We start from the raw sequence: 20,968 nt of genomic DNA, 5'->3' as shown, positions 1-20,968 counted from the left end.
CTTTAGGCAGTTATGAGGCACTGTTGGTATTCCTTCGGCCCAGACAAAATGAATGTGGGCCTGAAGTGGCACACCTGTACAATGGCAAAGGGGGGCCAAAGATTCAAATTCATATATGGGCCATTTAAAGATTTGGCACTTATGGCAAAATGTAATCTGAGTGTGAGCCTAATGTGGCCCATGTGGAAAATGATAAATTTGGTCCGAATGATGGAGGACAGATGTGGGCCACAGTTGGCAAAAATGTGGCCTTGTCATTTAAGGGTAAGCTGGGTCTAAACCTACAGTGGCTCACATGTGTAAGTGCAAATGTGGCCCAGTTATCTTAAGACATATGTGGGCCAGTTTGGCAAATATGTGGCACAGTAAGCTCTGACTAATGCGGCTGTGAGCCTAATGTGACCCAGAGAAAATATAAATATGTGGCCCAGTTATCTTAAAACATATGTGGGCCAGTTTGGCAAGTATTCGGCTCAGTATACTTTGGCTAATGCAGCCGTTAGCCTGTAGTGGCCCAGAGGAGATATGGAAAATGTGGCTCAGTTATCTTAATACATATGTGGGCCACTTTTGGCGAATTTTCGGCACAGTTAGCTCTGGCTAATGTAGATTTGAGCCTATAGTGGCCCAGCGAAGATATGGCAAATGTGGCCCAGTTATTCTAAAACAAATGTGGGCCACTTTTGGCAAATATTTGGCACAGTAAGCTCTGACTATTGCGGCTGTGAGCCTAATGTGGCCCAGAGAAAATATAAATATGTGGCCCAGTTATCTTAAAACATATGTGGGCCAGTTTGGCAAGTATTCGGCTCAGTATACTCTGGCTAATGCAGCCGTTAGCCTATAGTGGCCCAGAGGAGATGTGGAAAATGTGGCTCAGTTATCTTAAAACATATGTGGGCCACTTTTGGCAAATATTCAACGCAGTTAGCTCTGGCTAATGTGGATTTGAGCCTATAGTGGCCCAGAGAAGATATGGCAAATGTGGCCCAGTTATCCTAAAACAAATGTGGGCCACTTTTGGCAAATATTTGGCACAGTAAGCTCTGACTATTGCGGCTGTGAGCCTAAAGCGGCCCAGAGAAAATATAAATATGTGGCCCAGTTATCTTAAAACATATGTGGGCCAGTTTGGCAAGTATTCGGCTCAGTAAACTCTGGCTAATGCAGCCATTAGCCTGTAGTGGCCCAGAGGAGATATGGAAAATGTGGCTCAGTTATCTTAAAACATATGTGGGCCACTTTTGGCGAATATTCGGCACAGTTAGCTCTGGCTAATGTGGATTTGAGCCTATAGTGGCCCAGAGAAGATATGGCAAATGTGGCCCAGTTATCCTAAAACAAATGTGGGCCACTTTTGGCAAATATTTGGCACACTTAGCTCTGGCTAATGTGGCTGTGAGCCTAAAGCGGCCCAGAGAAGGTATGGCAAATGTGGCCCAGTTATCTTAAAACATATGTGGGCCACATAGACTAAAGTCACCATCATGGAGAAAAGTGTTTGCTTTAGTTGGGCTGCAGGTATCAGTTCAGTTTATTAATCATAACCGGTTATTATGTACTGACGTCATTTATCTCATATGAGCTATGTCGCCGTAGCTTACTATTTACATCGCTCCAACTACTTAAAAATGCAGAAACTGCACAATTTCACTGCGTGTGTGTTTGCTGGACAGTCTTTCACCGACACTTACAGCAGAAGCCCCTATTTCATTGAGAGAATGAAAGTAAACTCAATTTCTCTCTCTCTCTTTCTCTCTCTCTCTCTCTCTCTCTCTCTCTCTCTCTCTCTCTCTCTCTCTCTCTCTCTCTCTCACTGTGGCCCATTTGACCTGCTGGTGTGACTTTTCCTCTCCTCTCGGCTATTACAGTGATACTTCTGGATAGAGACACGAGCGCGTGTCTGCAGAGTTTTCTCCACCGCGTCTATCATGGATCAGCTGTGATCCCCACTGCCGTTTATCAGTGTCACTGGTCTGTGAAGAGCGTCAGCGCATTTGTAAGAGCCAATCGCAGCCCTTTCTGTTGAGCGCGTGACCAATCAAAGGGGTGACTCAGAGAGCGAGCGGGATATTTATATTTGTTTATTTACTATAAATGCTTGTGTTATTACAGTTTATATATCTGACTGTATTAAAGGACAAATTTGTATGACAAACAGTATATAAATATATTTATGTTTTATTTTAAAGATTTAGACAGGAAAAACGTATTTAGACAGGAAGCGAAGTTAGAGAGAGAGAGTTGGGGGGATGTTCTCGAGCTGGGATTTGAATTCGATTTGAATTCGGGACGCCCTTACGTGCTACTGCATCATATGTCGACGCGCTAACCACTAGGCTATTGCGGCACCTATATTTGTACATTTTAATACAGGAATTCTTGTGCTGTGACGTAAAATATAAAACTGTGTATGGAAAACATCGTCAATGCACCGTGATGCACAAAGATATCGAATTGAACCAAATCGATGGCATGATGATCTTAACCGAACCGAACCGTGAGACCAGTGTAGGTTCCCACGTCTAGGTTAGAGCATTTCTGCAGTGGTTTAAATGTGTCAAATTGGGAAATTAGACTTAAAAAAAAATAATAAAATAAAAAGATAAATAGACAATATTCCACTTCATAATAATATTTATAATAATATCAATAGTATTAATGATAATAATAATAATAATAATAATAATAATAATAATAATAATTATTATTATTATTATTATATTATTATTATTATTATTATTATTATTATTATTATTATTATTTATTTATTTATTTATTTATTTATTTTATTTTATTTTATTTATTATTTTTATTTTTATTTTTATTTTTATTTTTATTATTATTATTTAATTATTTAATTTTTTTATTATTTTATTATTATTATTATTATTATTATTATTATTATTATTATTATTATTATTATTTATTATTATTATTATTATTATTATTATTATTATTATTATTAATATTATTATTATTATTATTATTATTATTTTATTATTATTATTTATTATTATTATTATTATTATTATTATTATTGTTATTATTATTATTATTATTATTTTATTTTTATCATTATTATTATTATTTTTTTTTATTATTATTATAATTATATATATTTTTATTATTATTACTATTATTATTATTATTCTTTTTTATTATTATTATTATTATTATAATTTTTTTTTTTTTTATAATTTTTTTTTATTATTAAGTCGTTTTTTTTTCATTTCTTAATAATTAGTCTACTGTAAATTGCAACCAGTAACGATTTATATGATTTATATATGAGATTACAATACGTGTTAGCTAAGGGGTTTTATGTTTTAGAATATTTGTAAAGGAAACATCGGCCCTATATGTGCCGTTTACATATATTTCTATAAATATAGAAAACAAGTGCATGTTTTTAACCAAAGCTAATTATGATTATTTTTTTAAATGAGTGTGTGTGTGTAAAACTACGGAGACCCGGAAGGGATGTGATGGTGGGGAAAAAAAATGGGTAGGAGAAAAATAAACAGAGTGATAGGAAAATAAATATTTTTGTACGTTTTTGTGTTTCCTCGCAAAATCTACAAACACTTCCTGTTCAATTCATACATGTCAACCCTGCCATTTATGCAGGGATTCTCCCATATTTTACCATTCCATCCCACTGTCATTAAGTATTTTCCCATATTTCTCATATACTTTTTAATCTTGAAAGCACGCTGAAATTAATATAAAATGTCTACATTCATTTTCTTTCCATTAAAGCAACTTCTGAATCAGCAAATGCATGTATAAGCGCTGACAGACCTGCTCCGTATGATAAACTGATCCCAGATCATCTTCTGTACACCATTTAAAGTGACACCTCTGTTATCAAAAACAAGTGAAGAGCAGCAAATGAATCTCTCATTTTGTTTTATTTGATAACAGAAGTGTCACTGTAAGAAGATCTATCATGAAAGCCTTCCATTGCTTTAGTAACTGCTTGTGCTCATTTAAGAGAAAATTAGCTGTGTTTAAAATAAAACAAGCAGGATGGACATGTTTACATATTATTAAGTGTATTTGTCTGTTTAAACACACACCCGAATCCAAAAGTGTTCTGCACTTTCACTCTGATCTGGGATCAGTTTATCATACGGAGTGCATCCATCAGTCAGCACTTATACATGTATTCACTGATTCAGAGGTTGCATATGAAGGCCGATGATGGACGCACAGCTTTAATGGAAAGAAAGTGAATGCAGACATCTTTATATTAATTACAACATAGTTTTAAGATTAAAAATATATGAGAAATATGAGAAAATACTTAATAGCAGAATGATAGTGGGATAGAATAGTGAAATACTGGAGAATCCCGGCTAAAACAGGAAAGTTGACATGTATGAAGTGAACTGGAAGTGTTTGTGGAAAAACAGTTTTGCGAGATAACGAAAAACATCTTCAAGAGTTCCCACTTAGATATACTTGGCGTATAAAGCAGGTTTGGCATGCTGTCCCGGGAGAGAACCCTGAGCTCGGAGATATTTGAGCCCAGGGCTCCCGCCCGGTCGATAAGCATATCAGGAGATCCGAGATCAGGAAGGTCTCGAGAGCTCCCCCTTTTAGAAAAGGGAGGAAAAGGAGGAGAAGGGGTGGAAGGGGGGATTCTTCCAAACGAAGATAAAACTTTAGGGAGAAAATGATCCATTTATAGTAAACTAGGATCAATCTGATTGGATTATTACTGATTACAGATGAGTGGCCAGACGTGCTCAATCATATCACGTGCTCCTCTCAAAATTGGTTTATGAAACGTCACTTCGCGAGGGAACGAACAAACCGAAAAAAAATATCTTCCTATTATTCTGTTTTTTTTTCTCCCACCCATTTTTTTTGCCCACCATGACATCCCTTTCGGGTCTTCGTATAAAATAATATAATTTGCACAAAACTTTATGGGGTTTTTCTCTAAAGAAGTTGTTACTCCACTTCCAATTATAGATCTGCGACAAAGCAACTATGGTTTTTGGAAACACTCACTACATCGTTCTTTTCCCAAGCGATGCATCGTACTATGATAGTTCAGCTGCAAGTTACGTGGTTGTTTGGGAAACACAGCCTTGATCAGAAATGGAGCGTCTTTGTGATAATATGCAACAAAAAAAGGTTACATTAATGTTGTAATTGTAATAATAATAATGTCAGTATTTTTTTTAATTAATTGCTATTCCAGTAATATAATTTACAATTAAAACATTTTTATTACAAAAAGCTTTATTTAGATGCAAAATGAATTAGATGTTTAGAAGTGTTTACATTTGCTTGTTTGTATTTACCAGACATTTTATCGAGAGATGCTAAAAATAAAGCACCATAAGAAATTCTCAATGATCCAAAAATGCAAGTTTGAGTTGAAATGCATGTTAAAAAAAAAAGTCTTAACTTTTATACATTAATTCATTCATTTTCTTTTCGGCTTAGTCCCTTTATTAATCCGGGGTCGCCGCAGCGGAATGAACCGCCAACTTATCCAGTGTAACAAACAGGACTGACAACCACTCATCCAGCCAGCAGAGGGAGCCCTCACCTGAATTCTGACTCCCAGTTCTTCGTTGGTTACTTCCTGTTTGGTGGCCATATTAACCTGGCCACACCAAACACTCAGTGCGAAGTATTGCCAGTATCTGCTGCCTTACCGAGCGTTTTCTCACTGTTTTGTTCTGCCTTTCTGTTATGACCTTTGAGCCTGTTTCTGTTGACTACTGATTTTTGGATTACTGTTTTTGCCTTGGTTGCCTTGGAGCAGTGTTTCCCAACCCTGTTCCTGGAGGCACACCAACAGTACATATTTTGGATGTCTCCCTTGCCTGACTAATTAACTTCAGGTTTTGGAGTCTCTCCTGATGTTCTAATTAGGTGATTCAGGTGTGTTTGATTAGGGAGAGGTTGAAAATGTGTACTGTTGGTGTGCCTTCAGGAACAGGGTTGGGAAACACTGCCTTGGAGGACTTTCTGTTTGTTATTTTGAACTTGCATTCTTACCGACTCCGATTTAGCTTGGTGATTTGGATTTGTTTGCTGAGAACTATTAAACTTCTTGCATTTGGATCTAATCTGTTTCCATGTCGTCACCACCGCCATTGTCACATCCAGCACATGTTTTACACAGCGGATGCCCTTCCAGTCGCAACTCATCTCTGAGAAACACCCATACACACTCATTCACACTCATACACTATTACAATTTAGCCTACCCAATTCACCTGTACCGCATGTCTTTGGACTGTGGGGGAAACCGGAGCACCCAAAGGAAACCCACGTGAACGCATGGAGAGCATGCAAACTCCACATGAAATGCCAAATGACCCAGCCGAGGCTCAAACCATTGACCTTCTTGCTGTGAGGCAACAAATAGTACATTTAAAAACAAAAAGAATTTGTATTTTAAGCTTCATAAATAAAAAAAAACGTTTGATGAGTAGTTCTTAAATGTACACGATCTTTAAAATGAATTTAAAAAGGCTTGTATTAATTAGCAAGAGCTTTTTCTTGCTCAAACAGCGAATTTAAAAGGCAAATTGAAATAAATCTGAGGAAATGTGTCTTAAAGCGAATGATTTTTGAACACTTTCAAGTACAGTGCTAATAGTTTTCTGCCGTCTCCTAAACTAACGCTTGTCTTTCATCCTCGTCGTTGGTCCTCAGACGGAAAAAGATGAAAGAAATCCTCATCTGACCCCAGACATTCCCCTCTCAAGATTAGAACGCCAGCCAAGACAATGGCACTCTTAGAACATTAATAATTATGTAAAACGGATAGCCTTTGATCAGACATGTGCCTCCAGAGAAAACATGCTTAATGAAATATTCAAATAATCACTTACTGAAAGTGAACTTCATGCCACAGACATTATAGCAAGTGTATGCATCACCATTTCTCTACAGTTACAGGAGATACTTAATTATTTTTAGTTGTCCATAGCACTTGGATGTGAACTAAAATCAATTTGAGTTGATGTTTGCAAACTTGTTATTCACATTGCAGTGTGTATACGCTCACCGGCCACTTTATTAGGTACACTTACTAGTACTGGGTTGGACCTCATTTTTGCCTTAATCCTTAATGGCGTAGATTCAACAAGCTACTGGAAATATTCTTCAGAGAATTTGCTCCTTATAGACATGATAGCATCACGCAGCTGCTGCAGATTTGTCGGCTGCACATCTATGAAGTGAATCTCCCGTTCCACCACATCCCAAAGGTGCTCTATTGGATTGAGTTCTGATGACTGTGCAGGCCATTTGAGTACAGTGAACTCATTGTCATGTTCAAGAAACCAGTCTGAGATGATTCGCGCTTTATGACATGGCGTGTTATCCTGCTGGAAGTAGCCATCAGAAGATGGGTACACTGTGGTCATAAAGGGATGGACATGGTCAGCAACAATACTCAGGTAGGCTGTGGTGTTGACACGATGCTTAATTGGTGCTAATGGGCCCAAAGAATGTCAAGAAAATATCCCCCATACCATTACACCACCACCAGCCTGAACTGTTGATACAAGGCAGGATGGATCCATGGTTTCATGTTGTTGATGCCAAATTCTGACCCGACCATCCTAATGTGGCAGCAGAAATGGAGACTCATCAGACCAGGCAATGTTTCTCCAATCTTCTATTGTCCAGTTTTGGTGAGCCTGTGTGAATTGTAGCCTCAGTTTCCTGTTCTTAGCTGACAGGAGTGGCACCCGGTGTGGTCTTCTGCTGCTGTAGCCCATCCACCTCAAGGTTGGACATGTTGTATGTTCAGAGATGCTCTTCTGCAGACCTCGGTTGTAACGAGTGCTTATTTGAGTTACTGTTGCCTTTTTATCAGCTGGAACCAGTCTGGCCATTCTCCTCTGACCTCTGGCATCAACAAGGCATTTGCCCCCACAGAACTGCCGCTCACTGAATATTTCCTCTTTTTCAGACCATTCTCTGTAAACCCTAGAGATGGTTGTGCATGAAAATCCCAGTAGATCAGCAGTTTCTGAAATACTCAGACCAGCTCGTCTGGCACCAACAATCATGCCACGTTCAAAGTCACTTAAATCCCTTTTCTTCCCCATTCTGATGCTCAGTTTGAACTACAGCAGATCATCTTAATCATGTCTACATGCCTAAATACATTGAGTTTCTACCATGTGATTGGCTGATTAGAAATTTGCGTTAACAAGCAGTTGGACAGGTGTACCTAATTAAGTGGCCAGTGAGTGTATATTATAATATTTCACAATTCAACATGCTTATTGTTCATAATATGTAAGCTGTGTGATGGAGAGCAGATACTTTGACATTAAAACTGTTTTTAGTCATCAACAGAACTGGAATGTGAACTAAAATCTATTTGAGTTGATGTTCGCAAACTTGTTATTGGTATTGCAGTGTATATATATTATAATATTTCATAACTGAACAATGAATATGCATGTTTATTGTTTGTAATATGTGAGCTGTGTGATGAAGAGCCAAACCATGACAGCGGATTTAATTAAACGTCGATGTATTGTCCAGCAGTAAGCAGACAACAGAAAACAGTGTGTACTTCCGTCTACATCATCATCATAAAACACAATGATGCTGTGAACATGACACCGTATTAAAACTACAGCACAACACAGTGATGTCTGCAGACACACACTGATGTTTGCACAAAAAAACTTAAAAAATCACAAAATAACACTTAAAATAAGATTTGTTTGGATATGCAGAGGTTACATTGTTGTAGCTGACTGTTAAAATGTTGCTATGTAGTTGCTAGGTAATTTTTAAGTGGTTGCTATGTTGTTGCTAGGGTGTTTATTAACTATCTAGAATGAAAAGAGCCTTTGTGATTTGCCTGTCTCTAGAATTTATTCTGAAATTAACAAATCTTGTTGCTTTGGTCTTGCTATTTAGTTGCTAGCCTGTTCTGAGTGGTTGCTAGGGTGTTGCTAGGGGATATAATGGGGTCAGTTTTTCTGAGTAGTTGCTAGGAAATGTAATGTAGTCAGAAATGGAGAGAGTCTCTGTGATATAATGTCGAATTGTTACATTTTTGTAGTTGCTAGGTCATTTTTTGTGGTTGCTAAGGTGTTGCTAGGGAGTTTATTAACAATTTAGAATGAAAAGAGTCTTTGTGATATGCCTGTCTCTAGAATTTATTCTGAAATTAACAAATCTTGTTGCTTTGTTGTTGCTATTTAGTTGCTAGCCTGTTCTGAGTGGTTGCTAGGGTGTTGCTAGGGGATATAATAGGGGTCAGTTTTTCTGAGTGGTTGCTAGGAAATGTAATGTAGTCAGAAAGGGAGAGAGTCTCTGTGATATAATGTCGAATTGTTACATTGTTGTAGTTGCTAGGTCATTTTTAGTGGTTGCTATGTAGTTGCTAGGTCATTCTTAGTGGTTGCTAAGGTGTTGCTAGGGAGTTTATTAACAATTTAGAATGAAAAGAGTCTTTGTGATATGCCTGTCTCTAGAATTTATTCTGAAATTAACAAATCTTGTTGCTTTGTTGTTGCTATTTAGTTGCTAGCCTGTTCTGGGTAGTTGCTAGGGTGTTGCTAGGGGATATAATAGGGGTCAGTTTTTCTGAGTGGTTGCTAGGAAATGTAATGTAGTTAGAAATGGAGAGAGTCTCTGTGATATAATGTCGAATTGTTACATTGTTGTAGTTGCAAGGTCATTTTTAGTGGTTGCTATGTAGTTGCTAGGTCATTCTTAGTGGTTGCTAAGGTGTTGCTAGGGAGTTTATTAACAATTTAGAATGAAAAGAGTCTTTGTGATATGCCTGTCTCTAGAATTTATTCTGAAATTAACAAATCTTTTTGCTTTGATGTTGCTATTTAGTTGCTAGCTTGTTCCGAGTGGTTGCTAGGGTGTTGCTAGGGGATATAATGGGGTCAGTTTTTCTGAGTGGTTGCTAGGGAATGTAATGTAGTCAGAAATGGAGAGAGTCTCTGTGATATAATGTCGAATTGTTACATTGTTGTAGTTGCTAGGTTATTTTTAGTGGTTTCTATGTAGTTGCTAGGTCATTCTTAGTGGTTGCTAAGGTGTTGCTAGGGTGTTTATTAACTATCTAGAATGAAAAGAGTCTTTGTGATTTGCCTGTCTCTAGAATTTATTCTGAAATTAACAAATCTTGTAGCTTTGATGTTGCTATTTAGTTGCTAGCCTGTTCTGACCTGTTCTGAGTGGTTGCTAGGGTGTTGCTAGGGGATATAATGGGGTCAGTTTTCCTGAGTGGTTGCTAGGGAATGTAATGTAGTCAGAAATGGAAAGAGTCTGTGATATAATGTAGAATTGTTACATTGTTGTAGTTGCTAGGTTATTTTTAGTGGTTTCTATGTAGTTGCTAGGTCATTCTTAGTGGTTGCTAAGGTGTTGCTAGGGTGTTTATTAACAATCTAGAACAAAGAGAGTCTTGTGATAATCCTGTCTCTAGAATTTATTCTGAAATTAACAAATCTTGTTGCTTTGGTGTTGCTATTTAGTTGCTAGCCTGTTCTGAGTGGTTGCTAGGGTGTTGCTAGGGGATATAATGGGGTCAGTTTTTCTGAGTGGTTGCTAGGAAATGTAATGTAGTCAGAAATGGAGAGAGTCTCTGTGATATAATGTCGAATTGTTACATTGTTGTAGTGCTAGGTAATTTTTAATGGTTTCTATGTAGTTGCTAGGTCATTCTTAGTGGTCGCTAAGGTGTTGCTAGGGTGTTTATTAACAATCTAGAACAAAGAGAGTCTTGTGATAATCCTGTCTCTAGAATTTATTCTGAAATTAACAAATCTTGTTGCTTTGGTGTTGCTATTTAGTTGCTAAACTATTCTGAGTGGTTTCTAGGGGATATAACGGGGTCAATTTTTCTGAGTGGTTGCTAGGGAATGTCCAGTATTGTGGTCAGAAATGGAGAGAGTCTCTGTGATATAATGTAAAAAATGTTACATTGTTGTAGTTGCTAGGTCATTTTTAGCTGATTGTTAAAATGTTGCTATGTAGTTGCTAGGTCATTCTTAGTGGTTGCTAGGGTGTTGCTAGGTGGTTTATTAGGAATCTAGAATGAAGAGAGTCTTGTGATTGTCCTGTCTCTAGAATCTATTTTGAAAATAACAAATATGATTTCTTGGATGTTGCTATTTAGTTGCTAGCCTGTTCTGAGCTAGGGTGTTGCTAGGGGATATAATGGGGTCAGTTTTTCTGAGTGGTCGCTAGGGAATGTAATGTGGTCAGAAATGGAGAGAGTCTCTGTGATATAATGTAGAATTGTTATATTGTTGAAGTTGCTAGGTCATTTTTAGTTGCTTTGTTTGGCATTTAGTTGCAAGGGTGATCTGAGTGGTTGCTAGGTTGTTGTTAGGGTCGTTAATGTAAGTGGTCACAAATGTAGAGTCAACTCATTTCTAAACATAATAGTTTTAATAACTCATCTCTAATAACTGATTTATTTTATCTTTGCCATGATGACAGTATATAATATTTGGCTAGATATTCTTCAAGACACTTCTATACAGCTTAAAGTGACATTTAAAGGCTTAACTAGGTTAATTAGGTTAACTAGGCAGGTTAGGGTAATTAGGCAAGTCATTGTATAATGATGGTTTGTTCTGTAGACAGTCGAAAAAAAATAGCTTAAAGGGGCTAATAATATTGACCTTAAAATGGTGTTTAAAAAATTAAAAACTGCTTTTATTCTAGCCGAAATAAAACAAATAAGCCTTTCTCCAGAAGAAAAAATATTATCAGACATACTGTGAAAATTTCTTTGCTCTGTTAAACATCATTTGGGAAATATATAAAAATAAAAAAAAATTAAAGGGGGGCTAATAATTTCACAGTTTAAGTGAGATTATTTTTTGTCCAAACTACAGATAATAGCATCTACTTTTTGCAGACATGCGCCAAAGCATCTACAATTAGCCTAAATGAATATAAGAAATGCCACTCTGAAGTGAACAATAAGCTAATTGTTCAGAGATCTAAACGTTTTTCTAAAAATTTCAATTGAGAATTAAGCCAAAGCAATTGAGAAAAACTGTAAGTTACTGATGAATCATCAATCTCAATACTTTAACCCACTTTGCTAAATCACAGCTTTTGCCTTCACTTTTAGGAGGCTGAAAATAGAGTCATGGACAGAATTAGGTCAGACATCTTTCCCTAACCAAAACATCAACATTTAACAAATTGTAATTGGTAAAATTTTTCAGTCACCTAAAAAATAAATAGATAATCCAGTGACATGAGTGTGTTTTTCTGCCGGTTCTGTGTTTATTTAAACAGCACTGACAGATGAAATGTACGAACGACGCCATGCAATCACAAATGCAGACATTAATTAACATAACTCGGCTCAGATTAAGGCTTCATTGATTTATCGAGAGGGATGCGGCTTTTGTTTTCTGACTCATTAATTTATGAAACGATCCATCTCAATTGTTTGCCTTTTCAGTTCATGTTTAATTCCTCATTCATATCTGCCCTCCACCTCGCGGCGCAGCTTTGTGAAACTCTCATTTGTTTGTAATCCTTTCTGCACTTCTCTTCTCAATCACGTATTGTTGGCGAATGAAGACATCGGGATGACAAATACAGCGCTTGCCAGATCCTCGTGAATAATGCAACCGATTGACCTACGCTAAGCTCTGCCTTAAAAACCACCACTGACCTATCACAACCCAGCAATTGTTGTTGTTTATTCATATTTACATTAGATGTCGCCTGTGCCGCTGTTGTCTATTGGAAGGAATGCGTCAATAGAGCTGCCATTTTAGTACAGGGTATCGCTCCTTTGAAATGAATCTGGGACCAATGTGTTAGGGGAGGACTGGCCATCTGGAGCCAAAGATATGTATACAAATATCTATGATCAGGAGATTTCCCTGTGGTCAGTATGCAATTTTTTTTTTACTCTTTTAATTACGAAAACTATAATTTTACATACATAAAGTATTTTCAGCTTCATAATGAAAAAAGAAAATATTTGAATGTACTTTAAAATGAACTTTAAAATTAATTTAAGAAAAAAAAGGCTTGTTAGCGAGAGCTTTTGTAACTAAAATTGTTCAGATCCTCTTGAATAATGCAGTGGAAATAGAGAATAAAGAGAATGATTAGCGTAGCTGCTGGTCATAGTGTAAATAAACGGGATGCAAAAACCTGCGTGGAGCACATTCATGTATCATACCGCTATGTGATGCATGTGTATCCTTTACTAAACAGATAGGTTGTTTATCTAGTTTTGAACTAAGAGAGTGTGTCTGAGCCTCGGACATGATCAGGAAGGCTATTCCAGAGTTTAGGAGCCATAAATGAGAAGGCTCGACCTCCTTTACTCGACTTTGCTATTCTAGGTACTACCAGAAGCCCTGAGTTTTGAGACCTTAAAGAGCGAGTTGGATTGTAGCGAGACAGAAGATTGGTTAGATAAACAGGAGCTAGATTATTTAAAGCTTTATATGTAAGAAGCAATATTTTAAAATCAATATGAAACTTAACAGGCAGCCAGTGTAAGGAGGATAAAATTGGGGTGATGTGATCATATTTTCTAGACCTGGTGAGAACTCTGGCAGCTGCATTTTGTACTAGCTGAAGTTTATTAATAGAGGATGCTGGGCAACCAGAGAACAGAGCACTACAGTAATCCAGCCTAGAAGTCATAAAAGCATGGACTAGCTTTTCTGCATCTGGGATGGATAGCATACTGTGTAACTTAGCTATATTTCTCATATATATATATATATATATATATATATATATATATATATATATATATATATATATATATATATATATATATATATATATATATATATATATATATATATATATATATACTGTATATATATATATATATATATATATATATACATATATATACATATGATTACCAATACAAAGCACCTATAAGTACTTACATTGATAATTACGACATTACACCTTTGATTTAAAGCAAAAAATTGAGAGGAGTCTGAATGCTGACCTGGTGCAGTGCAATCTGAGCTGCATCCAATGCTTTTTAATGTGCTCACCTAACCCTACTCCTAGCCCCACCCCTTACAGTGATGTCATTGAGTGCATTGTGTCTGACATTACATCACTGAGGTACGCAGTCTCAGTTTGCATCATCAAGGCATCCAGATACTATTGAAAAAAAAAGTCTAAAGCAAGACTGTGAATTTAACGTTAAACTGCCAGTGATGCAATCAAATTGAAAGCAATCTGTAAATTCATTTAGACTCTGAGGCTGCATCCGAAACCGCCTACTACTCAGTAGGTACTGCATTTGAATTTAAACGTACTACTCGGCCGTTAGAAAAGTATGTTGTATACAGTATGAATGTAAGAAGTATGAATGTAATTCGGACGTACTACATCCCCCATTTTGTCATGATCACGTGACCTACCTGCGTCAGTTGCGTTGCTTCACTCCCATTCATGAATTCTCTTGCGGGACATCATGGGATAGCGTAGCATGTGTGGAATGCGCACTTCAGAATCTCACCGGAATTAGTAAACCATCCGGGTACTTCTCGCATACTGATTTTCAAATTCTATTAATTCGGACATACTACTCGGCTCGCATACTGAGTTTAGCGTACTGTATAGTATGGAAGTATGCGGTTTCGGATGCAGCCTGAGACTCTGATTGGTCATAATTTTCTGAACAGCATTATGGGTAATGTAGTTTTTCTGCACAGATTCAGCTATTAAACATGACTGCTTTAAAAATGAGTTGAATTAATATGAAGAGATGGGTTAGACAAAGCCAGAAACAACTTCAGAGCTCACAACTGTAATTTAGACGTTAAATCAAGATAGAGAAAATTAATTTAAGTTTTTATTTCCGGAACCCGACTGCGGCGCTGTACAGAAATATCTGCGAGATTATTTTGTCAATTGTTGTTTTCCTGATGCAGTAGTGGAAATGCTACAGTAAGGACGAGTCTCTCATTAAAATGAAGATGTGGTTAGTATGTTCCCGGCTTTGCTTTGTTAAAATCCTCCTGGTGTTGTGCTGTGATGATTCACTGAGAGAAGTCCACTTGTGCTGGACTATGTTGTTTACTGAGGAGTCAATTTAAGGTTAATGAATTTTCTTCTTCCTGTTTGAGACAATTTCGTTTTCTAATAAGTCGTTTTCTCAGAAATGGCGACGCTTGACACCTGCGTGAGCAATAGATAAACTCTATTAATATGTCATAATTCCTCATGAAAGCGATGTGGAGGCATATGTTAACAGAGCTCACCTTTGACATTGATGGCTTTTATGAGATTCAGAGGTTAATTTGGTTGACTTCCCTTCCCTCAATGCTGTGGTCAAGATTTGCATTATGAGGTTAAAGTCAGATTGTGTTTGCAATTGGTTTTACTCTCATACTGTGTCTTCCTTTTTTAAATACGTGTTTCTGTTCAGCGAGGCTGCATTTACTTAAGCAAACATACAGCAGAAGCACTAATACTATCAGATATCATTAACTTTTAAGATTACTTTTTTCTATGTAAATACTCACTCACTGGCCACTTTATTAGGTACACCTGTCCAACTGCTTGTTAATGCAAATTTCTAATGAGCCAATCACATGGCAGCAACTCAGTGCATTTAGGCATTGTCAAGACGATCTGCTGCAGTTCAAACCGAGCATCAGAATGGGTAAGAAAGGAGACTTAAGTGACTTTGAACGTGGGATGTTGGTGCTAGACGGGCTGGTCTGAGTATTTCAGAAACTGCTGATCTACTGGGATTTTCAAGCACAACCATCTCTATGGTTTACAGAGAATGGTCTGAAAAAGAGAAAATATCCTGTGAGTGGCAGTTCTGTGGGCACAAATGCATTGAGGTCAGAGGTCACAGGAGAATGGCCAGACTGGTTCCAGCTGATAAAAAGGCAACAGTATTTCAAATAAGCACTCGTGACAGCCGAAGTACCCAATGTTGGTGTAATGGTGGGTAGGATATTTTCTTGGTACACTTTGGGCCCATTAGTACCATTTGAGCATCATGTCAACACCACAGCCTATGGCTACATCCAGCAGGATAACGCACCATGTCATAAAGCGCGAATCATCTCAGACTGGTTTCTTGAACATGACTATGAGTTCACTGTACTCAAATGGCCTCCACAGTCACCAGGTCTCAATCCAATTGGGCACCTTTGGGATGTGGTGCAACGAGAAATTTGCATCATGGATGTGCAGCCGACAAATCTGCCGCAACTGTGTGATGCTATCATGTCAATATAGAGCAAAATCTCTGAGGAAAATTTCCAGTACATGGTTGTATCTATGCCAGGAAGGAAGTTCTGAAGGCAAAAGGGGGTTCAACCCAGTACTAGTAAGGTGTACCTAATAAAGTGGCCGGTGAGTGTAAATGTAAATTATCATTCAGAGCTGGATTTTTCGCATCATTTATCTAGTCTCCAGTGTCACACAATCCTTTAGAAATCATTCCTATATGATGTTTTGGTAATCAAAAAACATTTAAAAAAAATATTTGATCAAGGGCTGCACGGTGGCGCAGTGGGTAGCACCTTCACCTCACAGCAAGGCATCGCTGGTTCGAGCCTCGGCTGGGTCAGTTGGAGGTTTCCCCACAAGTCCAAAGACATGTGGTATAGGTGTAGGCTAAATTATCAATAGTGTATGTGTGTGAATGAGTGTTTATGGATGTTTCCCAGTGGTGGGTTACGGATGGAAGGGCACCCGCTGCATTTGCATAAGTTGGCGGTTCATTGCGCTGTGGCAACCCCTGATTAATAAAGGAACAAACCGAAAAGAAAATGAAAGAATGAATAATATTTGATCAAATCAAAACTGATTCACATGTTTATGGAAATCCTCATGCTTTATTTCCAGTTTTTTAATAGAAATAGAATAGAAAGTTCAAAACAAAAGTATTTATTTGAAATATACTTATTTTGAGACATAAATATATGTTTAAATTTATGATCAATTAAATGCATTCTTTCTGAATAAAAAATACATTTTAATCTATTCATTTTAATAATAATTTAAAACTGTAAAATTGAAAAGTTTTCAATCATGATAAACTGAACTAAAATGTAAACATTATTTACAAAGAAAAAAATTATAAAACGTAATATTTATTCATTCATTTGTATTCTTTTCAGCTTAGTCCCTTTATTAATCTGGGGTCCCCAACAGCGGAATGAACCACCAACTTATCCAGCATGTTTTACACAGCGGATGTCCTTCCAGCTGCAACCCATCACTGGGAAACACCCATACACTCTCATTCACACACATACATAACGGCCAATTTAGCTTACCCAATTCACCTACAGTATAGCGCATGTGTTTGGACTGTGGGAGAACATGCAAACTCCACAAAGAAATGCCAACTTGCCCAGCCGAGGCTCAAACCAGTGACTTTCTTGCTGTGAGGCAACATCACTAACCACTGTGCCACCACAGCACCCCATATTATTACTATATAAATTAAAACATACATATATAAAATATATATATACAGTATGATGCACTGACCCCAAACGTTTGAGAAGTATATTTCTATATAAATTTCGAGTTTCTCATAGTGCAAGTAAACTATTCATTCATTTTCTTTTCGGCTTAGTCCCTTTATTAATCTGAGGTCGCCACAGCGGAATGAACCACCAACTTATCCAGCAACTTATCCGCCAACTTATCCAGTCCATTTTTTTGGACTTGTGGAGGAAACCAGAGCACCCGGAGAAACCCCACGCGAACATGGGGAGAACATACAAACTCCACACAGAAACGCCAACTGACCCAGCTGAAACTCGAACCAGCGACTTTCTTGCTGTGAGGCGATCATGCTACCCACTGCGCCACCATACAACCCAAGTAAACTATTATGATATTCATTAATTTTCTTTTCGGCTTAGTCCTTTTATTAATCAGGGGTTGCCACAGCGGAATGAACCACCAACTTATCCAGCATATGTTTCACGCAGCGGATGCCCTTCCAGCTGCAACCCATCACTGGGAAACATCCATACACACTCATTCACATACATACGCTATGGACGATTTAGCTTACCCAATTCATCTATAGCTCGTGTGTTTGGACTTGTGGGGGAAACACCTGGAGGAAACCCACACGAACACGGGGAGAACATGCGATCGTGCTACCCACTGTGCCACCGTGACGCACGACTAATATGATATTTTGATTATTTTTTTTACTACATTTTACTGCTATTATTACTACTCTTAATGGTCTGAAAAGTAACGTCACTGCCTGAAAGATCACAATGGTTTTGAAGTTCAACTTTAATCAGTGACATTTTTGAACTTACGTACTGCGGTACAGTGAACTTTCATATTCCTAAAGGTCAAAGAAATTGCGCTTCCTCCTGACACGATATCTGCTCTGATCTCATGTTCGCATCTGTTGAGTAAAGCTTCTCTCTTCACACAGACAAAAGGTGACCGTGTTTCTGTGTTGTGGCTCCAAGTCTCTGAAACCTACTTTAAAGACACGTCTATTTGGAACAAGCTTTTAATTGAAGTGGTAGTCCAGAGTGTATTTTAGGGCTTGGTTGTGTTTATAAGATGCAAAGCAATGTGTGCTCATGCTTCATTTGCAGAAAAAAAATCACGTTATTTTCTCATCTTACTATCTTCGTACTATCTTCATCGTTACTTTACTGTCTTACTGTAATTATTATTTTGATTAATTTGGGAAATATTTGAAAAAGAAAAGGGCTAATAATTTAGGCTTCAGCTGTACTTTATTTGCATACGTTTTACTTACTACTTCTGTCTGTCTTTGCTCCTACAGTCCTGGTGCTGCTAATCTTAACCCTCAAACGCCACCGGAAGGGTCAGCGGATGTCCGAGGATGAGGAAGACATGCGGGACAACGTCATCAAATACAACGACGAGGGCGGCGGCGAGCAGGACACGCAAGCCTACGACATGAGCGCCCTCCGCAGCCTCTACGACTTCCCCGAGGTCAAAAACTCAGATTCGGGCCCAGACCTGCGCTCCGTCCCGCAGTGGATCCAGAACAGAGTGATGGGAGACGGCGGACCGGCAGATTTCTCGCTTTTCAAAGGCTACATCCGCAAGAAGGTGGAGCAAGCGGATGCGGATTTATCAGTGCCGCCGTACGACTCCTTCCAGACTTACGCTTTCGAGGGCAGCAGTTCGCCGGCGCTATCCTTGAGCTCCATCCGCACGCTTTCCACCACCTCAGAGCAGGATTTTTCATATCTAAGCGACTGGGGGCCGAGATTTAGGCAACTGGCTGGATATTACGCCCCTCCGGCCCAAGTTGAGGAAGAGGGATCCTAGCACCATTCTGATCTGCATCCGTTTAAAAAAATGGAGTTGTTTTTTCCTCCCTGCAGCAGCAGCAGCTTCTCTTTTGTTTGTTTTCGGTGAGGTTTTCTGAATCCCTAGCAGTCAGTTTGGGGAGTTTTAATGTCACCTGTTTTTGGACTTCCTAAAGTGACTTCTTGTCTTGTAGGAAACGTTATAGGACAAATATACAGTATTGAAGGAGAAGAGCAGTGGTGTGGGCAGTCCTCCAGTATCTGTCAGCGAGAGCTGGAGAAACGGGGCCGTGCCATACGCACCTCATTCTTCACTTTTTGTGTCGTTTGGCCATCTGTGGAAATAAATAAGGACGCTTGGATCATTACAAAGGCAACTGAAATGGCTAAACATTCAAGGAAAAACACATATGTATTTAAAAAGTTCTACTATTTATGTATTTATTGCTTTCTATTTATTTATTTATCCATCCTGACAGTGGACTGAAGTACGCAAACAAATGGGACAGGTTTTTTTTTGGATGAATATTGTCAGGGTGACTTATAAAGACTAACAAAAAACAAGGTGGGCTGATGAAAAGAATGAGTTGGGGGGGGTTTGTTGGAGACAGTGAATTAGTCTTGAGAATATTTGTATTTATTTTTTAGAAACTGTTTTGTAAAATACAAGCTGGTGGATAAAAGTTGCGGATATTGGGGAGAATCTCGCTAAAACACGTCCAGATCATGTTTCACTCCTGAAATCGACAGAATATGAATTAAGCGACTTTTTTTTCATGAATCCTCTTTTGTGGAGTTTAGAATTCACTCATTCATTTTCTTTTTGGCTTAGTCCAGGCATGGGCAAACTCGATCCTCGAGGGCCGGTGTCCCTGTAGAGTTTTGCTCCAACACTAATCAAACACACCTGAACACCCTAATTAGTGTCTTCAAGATCACTAGAAAGCTACAAGCAGGTGTGTTTGATTAGGGTTGGTGCAAAACTATGCAGGGACACCGGCCCTCCAGGATCGAGTTTGCCCATCCCTGGCTTAGTCCCTTTATTAATCCGGGATCGCCACAGCGGAATGAACTGCCAACTTATCCCTCACATGTTTTATGCAGCGGATGCCCTTCCAGCTGCAATCCATCTCTGGGAAACATCCATACACACTCATACACTACGGACAATTTAGCCTACCCAATTCACCTGTACCACATGTCTTTGGACTGTTGGGGAAACCGGAGGAAACCCACGCGAACGCAGGGAAAACATGCAAACACCACACAGAAACGCCAACTGACCCAGCCGAGGCTCGAACCAGCGACCTTCTTGCTGTGAGGCAACAGCACTACCTACTGCGTCGCCCGTAGTTTATGATCATTAAGCATTATCCTGCTTGAGCGCATTTTAACACAACACTGTTATCAACCGAAAACTGAAAACTCTGTATGTTTTGGCCCTTTGTAAACAGGTTTCAAAGTGTTATTTTTAAAAACGAAATTAAATTGATAACATGTAAACTAAGGCCCAATCCCAATTCTATTTTGCACCCCTTCCCCTTCCCTTTGGCTGTTAAAATCGAGTGTGAAGGGGAAGGGCTTCAAAATGTTTACCCCTAAGAATTTTGACAGCACTACAGTACCTGCACACATCGTCATCAGATGTCATCGCGATCTCTTGCTTCATATCAGACGATGGCGACTGC

The 20,968-nt window shown here is 38.3% G+C and overlaps 1 protein-coding gene across 1 annotated transcript in view; it reads left to right on the top strand.

The window, feature by feature from the left end:
• The window catches only part of LOC130231271 (cadherin-22), a 44,368-nt gene extending 24,654 nt beyond the window's left edge, over positions 1-19,714 (top strand). Inside the window, exon 3 of the mRNA XM_056460759.1 lies at positions 18,785-19,714. Coding sequence (XP_056316734.1) covers positions 18,785-19,299 — 515 coding nt within the window. The 3' untranslated portion in view covers positions 19,300-19,714. The remainder of the gene's footprint in view (positions 1-18,784) is intronic.
• The last annotated feature ends 1,254 nt before the right edge of the window (positions 19,715-20,968 follow it).

Source organism: Danio aesculapii, chromosome 6 (genome assembly GCF_903798145.1).
Source record: "Danio aesculapii chromosome 6, fDanAes4.1, whole genome shotgun sequence".
Taxonomy (NCBI): Eukaryota; Metazoa; Chordata; class Actinopteri; order Cypriniformes; family Danionidae; genus Danio; species Danio aesculapii.
The sequence above is the reverse complement of the archived record's forward strand: the minus strand, read 5'-3'. Positions and strand labels throughout refer to the sequence as shown.